At 55.8% G+C, this 16,707-nt stretch overlaps 1 protein-coding gene across 1 annotated transcript in view; it reads left to right on the top strand.

Moving 5' to 3' along the window:
• The window catches only part of GLG1 (golgi glycoprotein 1), a 144,172-nt gene that overhangs the window by 76,105 nt on the left and 51,360 nt on the right, over positions 1-16,707 (top strand). Inside the window, exons 3-4 of the mRNA XM_054170236.1 lie at positions 4,821-4,907; positions 10,157-10,372. Of these exons, the coding sequence (XP_054026211.1) occupies positions 4,821-4,907; positions 10,157-10,372 (303 nt within the window). The remainder of the gene's footprint in view (positions 1-4,820; positions 4,908-10,156; positions 10,373-16,707) is intronic.

The following is a 16,707-nucleotide window of genomic DNA, read 5'->3' as shown; positions in this document are numbered from 1 at the left end:
GCCCAGCTCTGCAGCCTCTGTGCCAGGAAGGCTCTGGAGGGGCTGGAAGGTGTCCAGAGCAGGGCCAGGAGGCTGAGCAGAGGGCTGGAGCTGCTCTGCTCTGAGCACAGCCTGAGAGAGTTGGGGTTGTGCAGGCTGCAGAGGAGAAGGCTCCAGGGAGACCTTCTGGTGGCCTTCCAGGGGCTGCAGGGGGCTGCAGGAAAGCTGGGGAAGGACTTTTGAGGGTGTTGGGTAGTGGTAGGACTGGGGATCCAAGCTAGAGGAGGAGAGATTATGGTTAGACCTTAGGAAGAAGTTGTTCCCCATGAGGGTGATGAGACACTGGCACAGGTTGCCCAGGGGAGCTGTTAGAAGCTCCATCCCTGGAATGATTTAAGGCCAGGCTGGATGGGGCTCTGGGCAGCCTGATCTAGTGGAAAGTGTCCCTGCCCATGGCAGGGGGGTTGGAACTGGATGACCTTTCAAGTCCTTTCTAACCCAAACCATTCAACAGCTCTCTGATAGGACAAGAGGCAGTGGATACAAACAGCAACCCAGGGAGTTCCACCTCAGTGTGAGGAGAAACTTCTTTGCTGTGAAGGTGCTGGAGGCCTGGAGCAGGCTGCCCAGAGGGACAGAGACCTGCTGGAGAGAGTCCAACAGAGGCTATGAGGATGATGAAGGGGCTGGGACATCTCTCCTGTGAAGAAAGGCTGAGAGCCCTGGGGCTGTTGAGCCTGGAGAAGAGAAGGCTGAGAGGGGACCTGATGAGTGTCAGTGTCTGGGGGTGGGGGTCAGGGTGAAGGTGCCAGGCTCCTTTGGGTGGTGCCCAGTGATAGGACAGGGAGCAAAGGGTACAAGCTGGAACCCAGGAGGCTCCATCTGAACATGAGGAGAGACTTGTTTGGTGTGAGGCTGCTGGAGGCCTGGAGCAGGCTGCCCAGAGAGGTTGTAGAGTCTCCTCCTCTGGAGCCTTTCCAAACCTGCCTGGATGTGTTCCTGTGAGCCCTGCCCTGGGTGATTCTGCTTTGGCAAGCTCTCTGAGCTCCCTTCCAACCCCTACCACTCCATGAGTCAATGAGGACCAATTGCTTCCCCCAAAAGGGTTGCCAGGGCCTGTGCCAGCTGCCCAGGGCAGTGGTGGGCTCCCCGTGGCTGGAGTGGTTTCAGAGCTGTGCAGAAGTGGTGCTGAGGGATGTGGTTCAATGGTGACCTTGCAGTGCTGGGTTAAGGGTTGGACTCAAGGACCTTCAGGGTCTTTTCCAACCTCAAAGTATTGAGGGGCCTTGGAGCAAAGGCTGAGAGCCCTGGGGCTGAGAGCCTGGAGAAGAGCAGCCCCAGAGGGGAGCTGAGCAATGCTCAGCAAGACCTCAAGGGCCTGGGGGGGGCAAGAGGCTGGGGCCAGACTCTTGTCAGTGGTGCCCAGGGACAGGAGAAGGGGCAGTGAGCACAGACTGGAGCCCAGGAGGTCCCACCTGAACATGGGGAGACATTTCTTTGGTGTGAGGGGGCTGGAGGCCTGGAGCAGGCTGCCCAGGGAGGTTGTGGAGCCTCCTTGTGTGGAGACTTTCAAGCCCCACCTGGATGCATTGCTGTGTGCCCTGCCCTGGGTGCCCCTGCTGTGGCAGGGTGGTGGGGTTGGGCTGGATGATCTCTGGAGGTCCCTTCCAACCCCTACCATTCTGATTCTTCAACCCAGGAGCACCACTGTGGTCTTCCTGGAAGCTGCAGAGTGGAAGATGCAGAAGTGCAGCTTTCCAAGCTCCAGCAGCAGGAGGAGGAGGGGGAGGAGGAGGAGAGGAACCTGTTTGACACTTAGGGGGTGGTTCCCATGAGCTGCTGGGAGCCAAATGATGTGCTGAGTTTGGGAAGGATGTGAGCAGTGCTGAAGTCTGCAGCTCCTCTGACTTCAGCTGTTGAAAGCCTTCTGTATTGCCTTCACAGCTGCTAAATCCTTCGACTGGCTCAGGAGATGCTGTGGGGGTGTGATATTTAGAGGCAGTTTTGAACCACTTGGGCTGCTTTTGGAACAGATTTCCTCTCAGCACTGTGGGTTAACAGTGAGCAAACTGTTAGCCAGTTTTCAGGCTGTCAAGCTGACTCTTCAAATCCCAAGACTCTACACACACACACACACACACAAAATAATCATCAGAGCTAAGGTTGGGCTTAGGTTTCCCCTTGGCTTCTCTCCTTTGCCTTCTGTTGCAGCAAACCCTATCCACCTGCAGTGCTGCCTCCAGTTCTGGTGCCTCCAGCATAAGAGGGACATGGAGCTGCTGGAGCAGGTCCAGAGGAGGCCACAGAGATGATCAGAGGGCTGCAGAACCTCCCCTGTGGGGACAGGTTGAGAGAGTTGGGGTTGTTCACCCTGTAGAAGAGAAGGCTCCAGGGAGACCTTAGAGCAGCCTTCCAGTACCTGCAGGGGCTCCAGGAGAGCTGAGGAGAGGCTTTTGACAAGGGCTGGGGGTGACAGGAGGAGGGACAATGGCAGGGAGCTGGAAGAGGGGAGATTGAGAGTGGGGATGAGGAAGAAATTCTTTGCAGTGAGGCTGGGGAGACACTGGCACAGGATCACAGCTCACAGGATGTTAGGGGTTGGAAGGGACCTCTGGTGATCTTCCAGTCCACCCCCCCTGCCAGAGCAGGACCACAGAACCCAGCTCAGGGCACACAGGAGCACATCCAGATGGGGCTGGAAAGGCTCCAGGGCAGGAGACTCCACAACCTCTCTGGGCAGCCTGCTCCAGGCCTCTGGCAGCCTCCCAGCCAAGAAGTTCTTCCTCCTGCTGAGCTGGAAGCTCCTGGGCTGCAGTTTCCAGCCCTTGGCTCTTGTGCTGCCCCAGGGCACAGTGAGCAGAGCCTGGCCCTGGCCCTCCCTTCCTGCCCCCCAGCCCTCAGGTATTTACAGGCATTGATTCAAGTTTGAACCTGTTGTTCTCTGTCTTATCACTGTGCACCACCAGAAAGAGCTTGGCCCCCTCCACTTGACACTCACCCCTCAAGATACTGATAGACACTGATCAGATCCCCCTCAGTCTTCTCCTCCCCAGACTAAGCACCCCCAGGGCTCTCAGCTTCTCCTCCCCAGGCTGTGCTGCAGTCCCTTCAGCAGCCTTGCAGCCCTCCCTTGGCCTCTCTCCAGCAGATCTCTGTCCCTCTGGAGCTGGGGAGCCCAGAGCTGGAGGCAGTATTCCAGGTGAGGTCTCACTAAGGCAGAGTAGAGGGGGAAGGGAACCTCCCTGGATCTGCAGGCCTCACTCTTCTGAATGCCCCTCAGGATCCCCTTGGCCCCCAGGGCACATTGCTGTCCCATGGAGAGCTTCCTGTCCACCAGCACTCCCAGGTCCCTCTCCTGGGGGCTGCTCTCCAGCAGATCCCCTCCCAGCCTGGACTGCTGGTGTTTATTATTCCTTCCCAGATGCAGATCCTTGTTGAACCTCATTAGGTTCCTCTCTGCCCAGTGAGGCTGTGGAGGTGTTCCAGGCCAGGCTGGATGAGGCTTTGAGCAGCCTGGGCTGGTGGGAGCTGTCCCTGCCCATGGCAGGGGGGTTGGAACTGGGTGAGCTTTAAGGTCCCTTCCAACTCAAATCATTCTATGCTATTTACAGCTTAATGCCCCTGCAACCCCCTGCTTTCCCCCCATCTCCTTGTTTTGACTTCTCACAACTCCAAAGCCATGCCACAAGGTGTGGAAGGCAGTGCAGTTCCTCTGCTTGTAGTCCTCTTGTGTGTGCTTCCACCTTGTTGGAGGTGATGGGAAGCAGCTGTCCTTGTGCCCCAGCATGGTTTTGCCTGCTCCCAGGCTTTTCTCCATGGTTGGAACTCCAAAATGAGCTTTGGCCAACCCTTTTTTCCCCTTTCTGCTGTGGTTTGATTTGGGCCCAAGGGCAGCTCTCTGGCTTCAAATGAATCTTGAAGTGTCCTTAATCTCTTTTTATTAATGAAAGATGTTGAAATGCAACTGAAGGTCCTGGGGAAAACCAACTGAGCTAATAGAGCTTGTCTTGGGGGAGATGTCAGCTGGGAATTGGCTGACCTTTACTCTCTCCCCACCCCCAACCCTGTATTTTTCTCTTCAGGGTGCCTCAGGAGGACCTCTGGGCTCAGGATGGGACTTAACCCAAGACTGACTCTTTGCACAGTGACCCAAAGCACTGAGGCTCCTCCGTGAGCTCACCTCTGGCTCCTAGAAGAGCAGCCATCCTTCTTGAGGCATCTAATCTCTGATGCATCCCTGTGGTTAGCTAGAGGGACAACCTCCCAGAGCTCTGAAGGCTCTCTGCATCCCAACCGCTGTCTGCTTGCAGCCCCTCGCAGAAGGAAGTGACTGAAGGGTCACCTCCATTGCCTCCTGCCCTTTTGGACTGGGCTCTTGTTAGGTTTTCAGCCTCAGATCTGCTCACAGTGAGGGCTTGGGGGGCAGCTTGCATCAGGCAGACAAGACACAGTGCAGAAAGGTTGTGGTGGGCTCCAGCCCCTGCTTGGCTGTGCAGCAGGCAGCAAGCTGCAGCTGGCAATTGTTTTATCCTTTCAGTTCTGAAATTGCCTTCATTAGGCAGATTTCCTTTGAGTGAGTCAGCCCATGACCTTATGGAGAGACTTTTTTAACAGCCCTGGATTTGTTCAGGAGGAGAAAATTATTGCAGAGCTGAAGGGACAAAGTTGTTGTCAAGGAGACTTTGCATTGATAGCTACAGATGATACAGATGGGGGGAGGGGGGGGTGGGAAATGAGCTTTCCTTCTCTTCTGAAGCCAAATATTTGTCATTCTCCATGAGAAGTTCTTAAACCTCCTGTCTACAATCTCTCTCTCTCTCTCTGTGTCTCTCTCTCTCTAGCTCTTGTGGAACTACAAGCTGAACCTGACAACAGATCCCAAGTTCGAATCCGTGGCCAGAGAAGTCTGCAAGTCCACCATTGCAGAGGTAAGAGAGGGCAAGGCCATGACTGCAGCTGCAGCACCAAGGCCTCTTGCTTCCCTGTGTGACACTGAAGGAGCAGATGTTGGTCAGTTAGAGGGCAGAAGGGCTCTGCAGAGGGACCTTGCCAGGCTGGGCAGATGGGCAGAGGCCAACAGGATGGCATTCAACAAGTCCAAGTGCCAGGGGCTGCACTTTGGCCACAGCAACCCCAGGCAGAGCTACAGGCTGGGGGCAGAGTGGCTGAGAGCAGCCAGGCAGAGAGGGACCTGGGGGTGCTGACTGACAGCTGGCTGAACATGAGCCAGCAGTGTGCCCAGGGGGCCAAGAAGGCCAAGGGCATCCTGGCCTGTGTCAGGAACAGTGTGGCCAGCAGGAGCAGGGAGGTCATTGTGCCCTGTGCTCAGCACTGCTTAGGCCACACCTTGAGTCCTGTGTCCAGCTCTGGGCTCCTCAGGTTAGGAAAGAGGTTGAGCTGCTGGAAGGTGTCCAGAGAAGGGCAACAAAGCTGGGGAAGGGTCTGGGACACAGCCCTGGGAGGAGAGGCTGAGGGAGCTGGGGTTGCTTAGCCTGGAGAAGAGGAGGCTCAGGGGAGACCTCATTGCTCTCTGCAACTCCCTGAAGGGAGGTTGGAGCCAGGTGGGGGTTGGTCTCTTCTCCCAGGCAAGCAGCACCAGAACAAGAGGACACAGTCTCAAGCTGCACCAGGGGAAGTTTAGGCTGGAGGTGAGGAGAAAGTTCCTCACTGAGAGAGTCATTCGCCATAGGAATGTGCTGCCCAGGGAGGTGGTGGAGTCCCCATCCCTGGAGGTGTTCAAGAGGGGATTGGATGTGGCACTTGGAGCCATGGTCTTGCCATGAGGTCTGTGGTGCCAGGTTGGACTGGATGATCTTTGAGGTCTCTTCCAACCTTGGTGATGCTGTGAGACTGTGAATTAGTGTGCAGAGAATGGACTAGGATAGAATGGAATAGAATAGAAATTGAATTGAATTGAATTGAATTGAATTGAACTGAATTGAACTGAACTGACCAGGTTGGAAGAGACCTTGAGTCCAACCTATCACCCAGCACAATCTGATCAACTCAACCATGGCACCAAGTGCCTCAGAAAGGCTCTTCCTAAACATCTCCAGGGATGGTGACTCCACCACCCCCCTGGGCAGCACATCCCAAGGGCCAATCTCTCTTGCTGGGAAGAACTTCTTCCTGACATCCAGCCTGAACCTCCCCTGGCACAGCTTGAGACTGTGTCCTCTTGTTCTGGTGCTGCTTGCCTGGGAGAAGAGCCCAACCCCCACCTGGCTCCAGCCTCCTTTCAGGGAGTTGGAGAGAGCAATGAGGTCTCCCCTGAGCCTCTTCTTCTCCAGGAAGCTCTGGTTTTACCTGGCAAATGACTGGAATTAATTTGACATGCATCTGGGTTGGGCCAGTCCCAGGCACAAATCCAGGCTGGCTGCAGAGTGGGTTAAGAGCAGCCCTGAAGAAAAGGCCTGGGGGTAATTGGTTGCTGAGAAGCTCCCCAGGAGCCAGCAGTGCCCTCTTGCAGCCCAGCAGGCAGCTGTGTGCTGGGCTGCAGCCAGAGGAGTGTGGGCAGCAGGGCAGGAGGGGGGATTCTGCCCCTTGATCCTGCTCTGCTGAGATCTCACCTCCAATCCTGCCTGCAGGTCTGGTGTCCCCAGCATGAGAAGGGCACAGAGCTGCTGGAGTGAGGCCAGAGGAGGCCACAAAGGTCATCCAAGGGCTGGAGCAGCTGTGCTGTGAGGCCAGGCTGAGGGAGCTGGGGGTGTTCTGCCTGGAGAGGAGAAGTCTCTGGGAGGACCTTAGAGCTGCTTTCCAAGACCTGAAGGGATCCTGCAGGAAGGCTGCAGGGAGACCTTTTCTGAGGGTGTCTAGAGGGGCCAAGGGGGAAGGGTTTGGAGCTGAGGCAGAGCAGGGTTAGAGTGGAGCTGAGGAAGAAGTTCTTCAGTGTGGGGGTGGTGAGAGTGTGGCACAGGCTGCCCAGGGAGGCTGTGGGTCAGCTGGGCCTTTTTCCTTTGAGGCTAAATCACTCCAAGCAGACTGTCAGGAGCATTCCCTTTTTAGGTTGCAGCAGAAGTTAGTCCTCTGAATCTCAGTCATCAATACAGACTCAGAGAATGTTAGGGGTTGGAATGGAGCTGTGGAGATCATCCAGTCCAACCCCCCTGCCAAAGCAGGGTCACCCAGGAGCACATCCAGACAGGTTTTAGAAGTCTCCAGAGGAGGAGACTCCACAACCTCTCTGGGCAGCTCAGTCCAGCTTCAAAGGTTGCTTGATGAATCATTTCTTTCCTTGTGCTCATGCTTTAGCTCTTGAGGCTGTGTGCTCAGCTGTGCAGGAGCTGAGCTGAGGCTTCTTCTTCTTCCTTTTGGTTTGGGGTAGTTTGCAGCTGGGCTGGAGGGCAGGCAGTGGATGCAAAGCTCTTCCTAGCAGTACAGCCTTCAGCTGACTTAATTCAGTCATTAAACCATGCTCTGGAAAACATCATCTGGGCATCCACACCACAGCAACCTCACTTAACCAGAAACTGGCTTAGAGAACAACAAGCAGGCTGCAATAAGCAGGTTGCTCTTAACTGCTTGGGCCCCCTGTGGCTTTGGAGGTTGGGCCTCCTGAAAGCAAGGATCAGTGGCATGGAGAGCAGATTGTTCTCCCAAACCCAGTTCTGCTGCCACTGTCTTTACCATAAGTGCCAAGGGTCAGGGCTGGGCCTGCCACTGAATGAGTGTCAGATGCTGTCTGTGAGGCCCTCTGCTCTCCCAAAGGGAAGAGAAAGGGAATGAAGGAGGGAGACTGATGGGCTGGGAAAGAAACTGAACCAGCTGGGATGGAAATGAAGAACAATGAAATGAAAGAGATGCAAACCACTATGGAACACAACCCCTGTAGCAGGCCCTGGGGAAGTCTCACACTGGACACAGGAGCAGACAGGAACTGGCTTCAGCAGCTGCCCTGAGGCCAGGCTTGAGAGAGTTGGGGTTGTTCAGCCTGGAGAAGCCTCCAGGGAGACCTTCTGGTGGCCTTTCAGGGCTTAAAGGGGCTGAGAAGAAAGCTGGGGACAGCCTTCTGAGCAGGGCCCTGTTGTGCCACGATAAGGGGTGATGGTTTGAGCTGAGAGAGGGAGATTGAGAGTGGAGAGGAGGAAGAAATGTTTGACACTGAGGGTGGGGAGAGCCTGGCCCAGCTTGCCCAGAGAGGTGGGAGATGCCCCTGGAGCCAAGCCAGCTCAGGTTGTCTGGGGCTGTGAGCAGCCTCCAGTTGCTGGTGACTGCAGAGGGCTTGGACTGGATGAACTTTAAAGGTCCATTCTCACCCAGAGCATTCAGTGACTCCTGTAGATGCCCCTTCCAACAGCTGAATTCCCACTCACAGCTTGGGGGTTGCTTGCTGGTGACCAAGCTCTGGGGGTTAAATGTTGCAAGATGCAACTAGGAAAATCCTTTTGTGCAAAAGCAGCAACTGAGTGCATCAGGCTGGAAGGGACCCTCCAAGGGCACCTTGTCCAACCCCCCTGCAGGCAGCAGGGACACTTCCAACTAGAGCAGGCTGCCCAGACATTCAAGGCTGATCTTGAATGTCTCCATGGATGGGGCCTCAACCACCTCCCTGGGCAACCTGTTCCAGTGTCTCCCCACTTTTGGTGTGCAGAGCTTCCTCCTGATGTCCAGGTTTAGAATAGAGTAGGTTTAACCAGGTTGGAAAAGACCTTTGAGATCATCAAGTCCAACCTCTCACCCAGCACCATCTGATCAACTCAGCCATGGCACCAAGCACCCCAGCCAGGCTCTTCCTAAACACCTCCAGGGCTGGGGACTGCACCACCTCCCTGGGCAGCACAGCCCCAGGGCCAATCTCTCTTGCTGGGAAGAACTTCCTGACATCCAGCCTGAACCTCCCCTGGCACAGCTTGAGACTGTGTCCTCTTGTTCTGGTGCTGGGTGCCTGGGAGAAGAGACCAACCCCCAGCTGGCTCCAACCTCCCTTCAGGGAGTTGCAGAGAGCAAGAAGGGGGAGTGGTGGAGAGCAGCTGAACAGGAGCCAGCAGTGTGCCCAGGGGGCCAAGAAGGCCAAGGGCAGCCTGGCCTGCAGCAGGCAGAGTGTGGCCAGCAGGAGCAGGGAGGTCATTGTGCCCTGTGCTCAGCACTGCTCAGGCCACAGCTGGAGTCCTGTGTCCAGCTCTGGGCTCCTCAGGTCAGGAAAGAGGTTGAGCTGCTGGAAGGTGTCCAGAGAAGGGCAACAAAGCTGGGGAGGGGTCTGGGGCACAGCCCTGGGAGGAGAGGCTGAGGGAGCTGGGGTTGGAGCCTGGAGAAGAGGAGGCTCAGGGGAGACCTCATTGCTGTCTGCAACTCCCTGAAAGGAGGTTGGAGCCAGGTGGGGGTTGGGCTCTTCTCCCAGGCACCCAGCACCAGCACAAGAGGACACAGTCTCAAGCTGTGCCAGGGGAGGTTTAGGCTGGATGTTAGGAAGAAACTCTACACAGAGAGATTGCCCATTGGAATGTGCTGCCCAGGGAGGTGGTGGAGTCCCCATCCCTGGAGGTGTTTAGGAGGAGACTTGATGGGGTGCTTGGTGCCATGGTTGAGTTGATCAGATGGTGCTGGGTGATAGGTTGGACTGGATGATCTCAAAGGTCTTTTCCAACCTGGTCTGGTCTGGTCTGGTCTCCTCTTCTCTTCTCTCTTCTCTTCTCTCTTCTCTCCTCTCTTCTCTCTTCTCTTCTCTCTTCTCTTCTCTTCTCTCTTCTCTTCTCTTCTCTTCTCTTCTCTTCTCTTCTCTTCTCTTCTCTTCTCTTCTCTTCTCTTCTCTTCTCTTCTCTTCTCTTCTCTTCTCTTCTCTTCTCTTCTCTTCTCTTCTCTTCTCTTCTCTTCTCTTCTCTTCTCTTCTCTTCTCTTCTCTTCTCTTCTCTTCTCTTCTCTTCTCCTATCGTTTCTCTCCTCTCCTATCCTATCCTCCTCGGCATTCTAAATACAGCTTTGTCAAAGGAGCATTGCCCCCACCCCCAAAACCATTGCTGAGCACAGGGGCACAATGACCTCCCTGCTCCTGCTGGCCACACTCTTCCTGCTGCAGGCCAGGATGCCCTTGGCCTTCTTGGCCCCCTGGGCACACTGCTGGCTGCTGTTCAGCTTTGAGCTGGTTTGGCTTTGCCGGGGGGAGGTTGTGCTTTGGATTGTCTTTTCAACAGGCACCTTCAACTCAGCCACTGCTTTTCCTCTTGTTCTCCTTGGAAAACAGATCAAGGAATGTGCAGATGAGCCAGTGGGGAAAGGCTTCCTGGTGTCCTGCCTGGTGGATCACCGGGGGAACATCACGGAGTACCAGTGCCACCAGTACATCACCAAGATGACAGCCATCATCTTCAGCGACTACCGCCTGATCTGCGGCTTCATGGACGACTGCAAGGCCGACATCAACCTGCTCAAGTGTGGCAGCATTCGCCCCGGGGAGAAGGTAACCTGCAGAGCCCCCAGAAGGGGCAGCAGCAGGCTGCTGGGAGCCCTTTGGCTGCTCCACCTCGCCTGCCCCCTCCCTCCCCGCCCCAGGGCAGGCGTAGCTGGGCTCGGCCCTCGGCGGCGGGGAGAGGGCTTAGCGGTGCTGGGGGCTTAGCCAGCAGTGGGGAGGTGGTGGAGTCCCCATCCCTGGAGGTGTTTAGGGAGAGACTGGCTGGGGTGCTCGGTGCCATGGTGTCATTAACTAGATGGTGTTGGGTGATAGGTTGGACTGGATGATCTCAAAGGTCTCTTCCAACCTGGCACCAGGCGCCTCATCCAGGCTCTTCCTCAACGCCTCCAGGGATGGGGACTCCACCACCTCCCCAGGGCCAATCTCTCTTTCTGTGGAGAACTTTCTCCTCCCCTCCAGCCTAAACCTCCCCTGGCACAGCTTGAGACTGTGTCCTCTTGTTCTGGTGCTGATTGCCTGGGAGAAGAGCCCAACCCCCACCTGGCTACAACCTCCCTTCAGGGAGTTGCAGAGAGCAATGAGGTCTCCCCTGAGCCTCCTCTACTCCAGGCTAAACAACCCCAGCTCCCTCAGCCTCTCCTCCCAGGGCTGTGCCCCAGACCCCTCCCCAGCTTTGTTGCCCTTCTCTGGACACCTTCCAGCAGCTCAACCTCTTTCCTGACCTGAGGAGCCCAGAGCTGGACACAGGACTCCAGGTGTGGCCTCAGCAGTGCTGAGCACAGGGCAGGATGAGCTCCCTGCTCCTGCTGAAGCTGCATCAGGGAAAGTTGATTGGATATTAGGAAGAAATCCTCTTGCAAGAGTGTTCAGGGAATGGCACAGACTGCCCAAGGAGCTGGTGGAGTCATCCCCCCTGGAGAGGTGTTCAAGAAACGTGTGGCACTTGGGGACATGCTTTAATGCTCCCTTCCTTTTTCCCCTGCCCACCCCCAAGCAGCTGAAGGATGTGTGTTAACCTGGTGCCCTATTCCAGTAGCACAGACTGACTGGGACTGAGCCTGGGTTTACTGAACCAAGGCTCTTTTGCTGTGTGAGACTTCAGTGGAGATGGATGCAACTAGGTGCTGCAGCACCTCTCCTCCACTTTTGAGGAGGCCACCAAAATGATTCAAAGGCTGGAACCCCTCTTTCTTCTGAGAGCCTGTTTACAAAGGCCTGCAGTGACAGCACCAGGGGCAATGGCTTTAAGCTGGGGAAGAGCAGATTTAGATTGGAGCATAGAATAAATATCATAGAATGGCTCAGGTTGGAAGGGACCTTAGAGATCATCTACTCCAACCTCCCCACCATGGGCAGGGACACCTCTCAACTAGACTCAGCAGCTCAAGGCCTCACCCAGCCTGGCCCTGCACACCCCGAGGGAGGAGGAGGCATCCACAAGTTCCCTGGGAAGCCTATTCCAGAGTCTCACCACCCTCATACTGAAGAGCTTCTTCCTAAGATCCAGGCAAAACCTATTCTCCCTCAGCTTCAAACCATTCCCCCTTGTCCTGTCTCCAGACACCCTGATGAAAAGTCCCTCTGCAGCCTTCCTGTACAATCCCTTCAGGTGTTGGAAGAAGGTCCCCCCCAGAGCCTTTTCTTCTCCAGGCTGAACAGCCCCAGCTCCTTCAGTCTGTCCTCATAGCAGAGGTGTTCCAACCCTTGGATCATCTTTGTGGCCCTCCTCTGGGCTAAATGTTAGGATGGATGTTAGGAACAAGTTCTTTACTGTGAAGAGAGTGGAACAGGTTACCCAGGGAAGTGTTTGAGGCTTGACAGGGCTCTGGGCAGCCTGACCTAGTTGAGGATGTCCCTGCTGACTGCAGGGAGGTTGGACTGGATGACCTTTGGAGGTCCCTTCCAGCCCAGCCCATTCTAGGATTCTGTGAGGACAGGTTGGGAGAGTTGGGGTTGTTCAGCCTGGAGAAGAGGAGGCTCCAGGGAGACCTCAGAGCAGCCTTCCAGTACTTGAAGGGACAGCAGGAGAGCTGGAGAGGGACTCTGTAAAAAGGCCTGGAGTGACAGGATGAGGGGGGATGGCTTCAGTCTGGAGGAAGCTGGATTTAGGTTACACTGCAGGAAGAAATTCTTCTCTCTGAGGGTCCTGCTCCATATTTTTTCAGTGCCAGGGAAAGTGATGGAGCAGAGCATCCTGGGGGCAGTCCCTGCACACCTGCAGGATGGCCAAGGGCTCAGGCCCAGCCAGCAGGGATCCAGGCAGGGCAGGTCCTGCCTGAGCAATCTGAGCTCCTTCCATGCCCAGGGCACTGCCTGGGGGCTGTGGGGCAGGCTGTGGATGTGGACTGCCTGGACCCCAGCAAGGCCTTTGCCACCATCCCCCCCAGCAAGCTGCTGGCCAAGCTGTCAGCCCCTGGCTGGGACAGCAGCACTCTGAGCTGGGTGAGGAACTGGCTGGAGGCTGAGCCCAGAGAGTGGTGGTGAATGGTGCCACAGCCAGCTGGCAGCCAGGCACCAGTGGTGTGCCCCAGGGAGCAGTGCTGGGCCCCAGCCTGTTCAATATCCTCATTGATGATCTGGAGGAGGGCATTGAGTCAGCCATCAGCAAATGTGCAGCTGACAGCAAGCTGGGGGCAGATGTTGGTCAGTTAGAGGGCAGAAGGGCTCTGCAGAGGCACCTTGCCAGGCTGGGCAGATGGGCAGAGGCCAACAGGATGGCATTCAACAAGTCCAAGTGCCAGGGGCTGCACTTTGGCCACAGCAACCCCAGGCAGAGCTACAGGCTGGGGGCAGAGTGGCTGAGAGCAGCCAGGCAGAGAGGGACCTGGGGGTGCTGGTTGACAGCTGCCTAAACATGAGCCAGCAGTGTGCCCAGGGGCCAAGAAGGCCAAGGGCAGCCTGGCCTGCAGCAGGAACAGTGTGGCCAGCAGGAGCAGGGAGGTCATTGTGCTCTGTGCTCAGCACTGCTTAGGCCACACCTTGAGTCCTGTGTCCAGTTCTGGGCCCCTCAGGTTAGGAAGGACATTGAGAGACTTGAAGGTGTCCAGAGAAGGGCAACAAGGCTGGGGAGAGGCCTTGAGCACAGCCCTGTGAGGAGAGGCTGAGGGAGCTGGGGTTGCTTAGCCTGGAGAAGAGGAGGCTCAGGGGAGACCTCATTGCTGTCTCCAACTCCCTGCAGGGTGGTTGTAGCCAGGTGGGGGTTGGGCTCTTCTCCCAGGCACCCAGCACCAGAACAAGAGGACACAGTCTCAAGCTGTGCCAGGGGAAGTTTAGGCTGGAGGTGAGGAGAAAGTTCTTCCCAGAGAGAGTTGTTGACCCTTGGAATGTGCTGCCCAGGGAGGTGGTGGAGTCCCCACCCCTGGAGGTGTTGAAGAGGGGATTGGATGTGGCACTTGGTGCCATGGTCTATCCATGAGGTCTGTGGTGCCAGGTTGGACTGGATGATCTTTGAGGTCTCTTCCAACCTTGGTGATTCTGTGCTACTGTGCTGAGGCACTGGAACAGGTTGCCCAGAGAAGCTCTGGAGGCTCTGAAGCCTGGATGTATTCAAAGCCAGGTAGGATGGAGTCTAGTAGGAGGTGTTGGCAGCAGGGTTGGGGGGGGGTTGTAACTGGATGATTTTTAAGGTGCCTTCCAAGCCAAGCCAACCCATTTGCTGTTTCTGTGGTGTTTCAAGGCACTGTCTTGCCCTGCCTGTGATGCTGTGGGGTGCTGCAGGGGGGGAGGGGCTGCTTCTCCACCAAGTTTTTCCCTGTTTAGGGTTAAAATGCAAATGAGCTCAGCACCTTCTGCCACTGTTCTTTTACATTGGCAGCGTGGAAGTCAACCTAGCAACTGTTACATGGTTGGTTGTTTTTTTTCTTCATTGCAGCTCTTAAGCTTTTCAGGTTTAGCCTCTCCAGGCAGCTCTTAATGAGGGAGGTGAGAAGATGTGACAAAAAATAGGGGCTTTTTCCTTTAAACACCACACCCCCCCCCCCCCCAGCTTTCCTGCTTGTTTGAGATGTTGGCTGCTGGAAGCAGCTTCTCATCCACAGTGTGTGAGAGTGAAGTGTTAATGCATTCCAGAAGCCTGGGTGAACAACAGAGAGCACCAAAAAGGAGTCCTTGCTGCTTTCAAGAACAAAAGCAGCCATAGAAGAGGGAGAGATTTGCAGGCACCACGAGTTCAGCCCAGGAAGAGCTGAGTAGCTTGATAGGAGGCATTAAGTGTAGGTTCTCTCTAATCCTGGCCTGAAGGGCCTCATGGAATGAGAAATTGCTTTTACCCATCAGTATGGAATCAGAAGTGTAATAGGGGCAGTCTTGGGTGTTAGGTCTGCATTAATACCCATGGCCTGCCCAAATCAAAGCACTCTGGAGAGCCCTGAGGGCTCCAGTAGCATGGGCTTGATGGTGCAAAGCCAAATCTCATCTGGTGGGTGTGAAACCAGTGCTGTGCACAACCTCCTGTGCTGGCTGCTGGAGGGAAGGTGAGTGAAGGGGTGAGGGTGGTAGTGGGGGATTAGGGTCACAAGGTACCTGGGAGAGGCAAGCACAAATCCAGGATGGGTGAGGAGTGGCTTGAAAGCAGTCTGGAGGAGAAGGACTTGGGGGTGTCAGTTGGTGACAAACTCCTCAGGAGCCAGCAATGGTTGCTGGCAGCCCTGTGCTGAGCTGCAGCCAGAGCAGGGAGAGCAGCAGCACAGGGAGGGGATTCTGCCCCTCTGCTCAGACCCCACCTGCAGCACTGCCTCCAGTTCTGGTGCCCCCAATGTAAGCAGGACATGGAACTGAGGGAGAGGGTCCAGAGGAGGCCACAGAGGTGATCAGAGGGCTGGAGAAACTCTCCTGTGGGGGACAGGCTGGGAGGGTTGGGGCTGTGCAGCCTGGAGATGAGAAGGCTTCAGGGAGACTTTAGAGCAGCCTGCCAGTACCTGAAGGGGCTGCAGTGGAGCTGGGGAGGGACTTTGGACAAGGGCTGGGAGTGACAGGATGAGAGGCAGTGGCTTTGGGCTGGAAGAGGGGAGACTGAGACTGGAGATGAGGAAGAAATTGTTGGCAGGGAGGCTGGGGAGAGCCTGGCACAGGCTGCCCACGGAGGCTGTGGCTGCCCCCTGCCTGGAGGTGTTCTAGGCCAGGCTGGATGAGGCCTTGAACAGCCTGGGCTGGGGGGAGGGGTCCCTGCCTGTGGCAGGAGGCTTAGAACTGGGATGATCTTGAAGATCTATTCCAATCCAAACCATTCTGTGAACTGTGAAGCTTGTGTCACCAAGCTGCTGTGAGCCAGCAAAGCAAGGCAGGGCTGAAGCTGCAGTGTAGGTTGGGGCAGTTCGTGCATCTCCCTCACTCTCATGGTACCTAACCCAGAATATTTTGCCCTGGCGTTGTGTGAAGGCCTTGCAGCCTGTCATCTGCTGGCTTTTGTTGTGCTGTCATCCCTGGTACTTGAAACCCATTGAAGGACTCGCTAGTGCTATGGAAACAGCTCTAAATGGCTATGCAAGCATTCCTTTTGTTGCTGTTCTCTTCTGTCCCTTCGCTGCTTTGGAGAAACCTCATCTAATTGACTCCCATCAGCTGCTGGTTCAGGTTTGATTTCTCTGCTGTAGCTTCTGAGAGCTGCCTGTAGAGAAAGAGTCATTAGCCTTTGGTGGGACTGAGTGGAGCTGGGGGTGTCCCCAGGTGTCCCCCTGGCCACCTGAGGAGGAGGAGGAGGGAAGAGATTCAGCTCTCTTCTTCTTTATGGAGAGAAGCACTGCTGGACCACTGACTCCCATCTGCATGAAGGCTGCTAGTGGATTGCAGTGTGATGGCTTCATCACAGTAACTGGGATAAAGCTGGCTTTTGGAACTGCAAAAGGCACTTCAGGAGGTGTTCTGGAATTACCTTGCTGCTGGAAGCCCCACTGCTGGCTGACTCTTGGCCTTTCCTAGACTTCCTATGCTATTGTTTTAGTTCCTGTCTACTTCTGCCCTCACTGGCTTTGTTGGTGCTGGTGAAGTGTTTTCTGTGCTTTCTTTGGGTGGCTTTTTAGAGTGGTTTAGGTTGGAAGGGACCTTGAAGATCATCCAGTTCCAACCCCCATGCCCTGGGCAGGGACAAACCTGGTGGCCTTCTCTGAGCAGCTGACAACATGAAGAGCTGAGGGGAGAGCAGCTGATGTCCTTCCCCTGGGCCTGAGCACAGCCTTCGGCACTGTCCTGCACCACAGCCTGCTCTCCAGGCTGGTGACACAGGGGGGTGATGGGTGACCACTGGATGGATACAGAACTGGCTTGATGGCTGCACCCAGAGAGTGGCTGTCCATGGGTCCATGGCCCAGGGGAGGCCAGGGACAAGCAGAGTCCCTCAGGGATCACTCCTGGGACCAGGCTTGCTCAACATCTCTGTGGGTGCCATG

The sequence above is a fragment of the Dryobates pubescens genome, chromosome 19 (assembly GCF_014839835.1).
Source record: "Dryobates pubescens isolate bDryPub1 chromosome 19, bDryPub1.pri, whole genome shotgun sequence".
Lineage (NCBI taxonomy): Eukaryota > Metazoa > Chordata > Aves > Piciformes > Picidae > Dryobates > Dryobates pubescens.
Note: the sequence above shows the minus strand (reverse complement) of the source record. Positions and strands in the feature narration are given on the sequence as shown.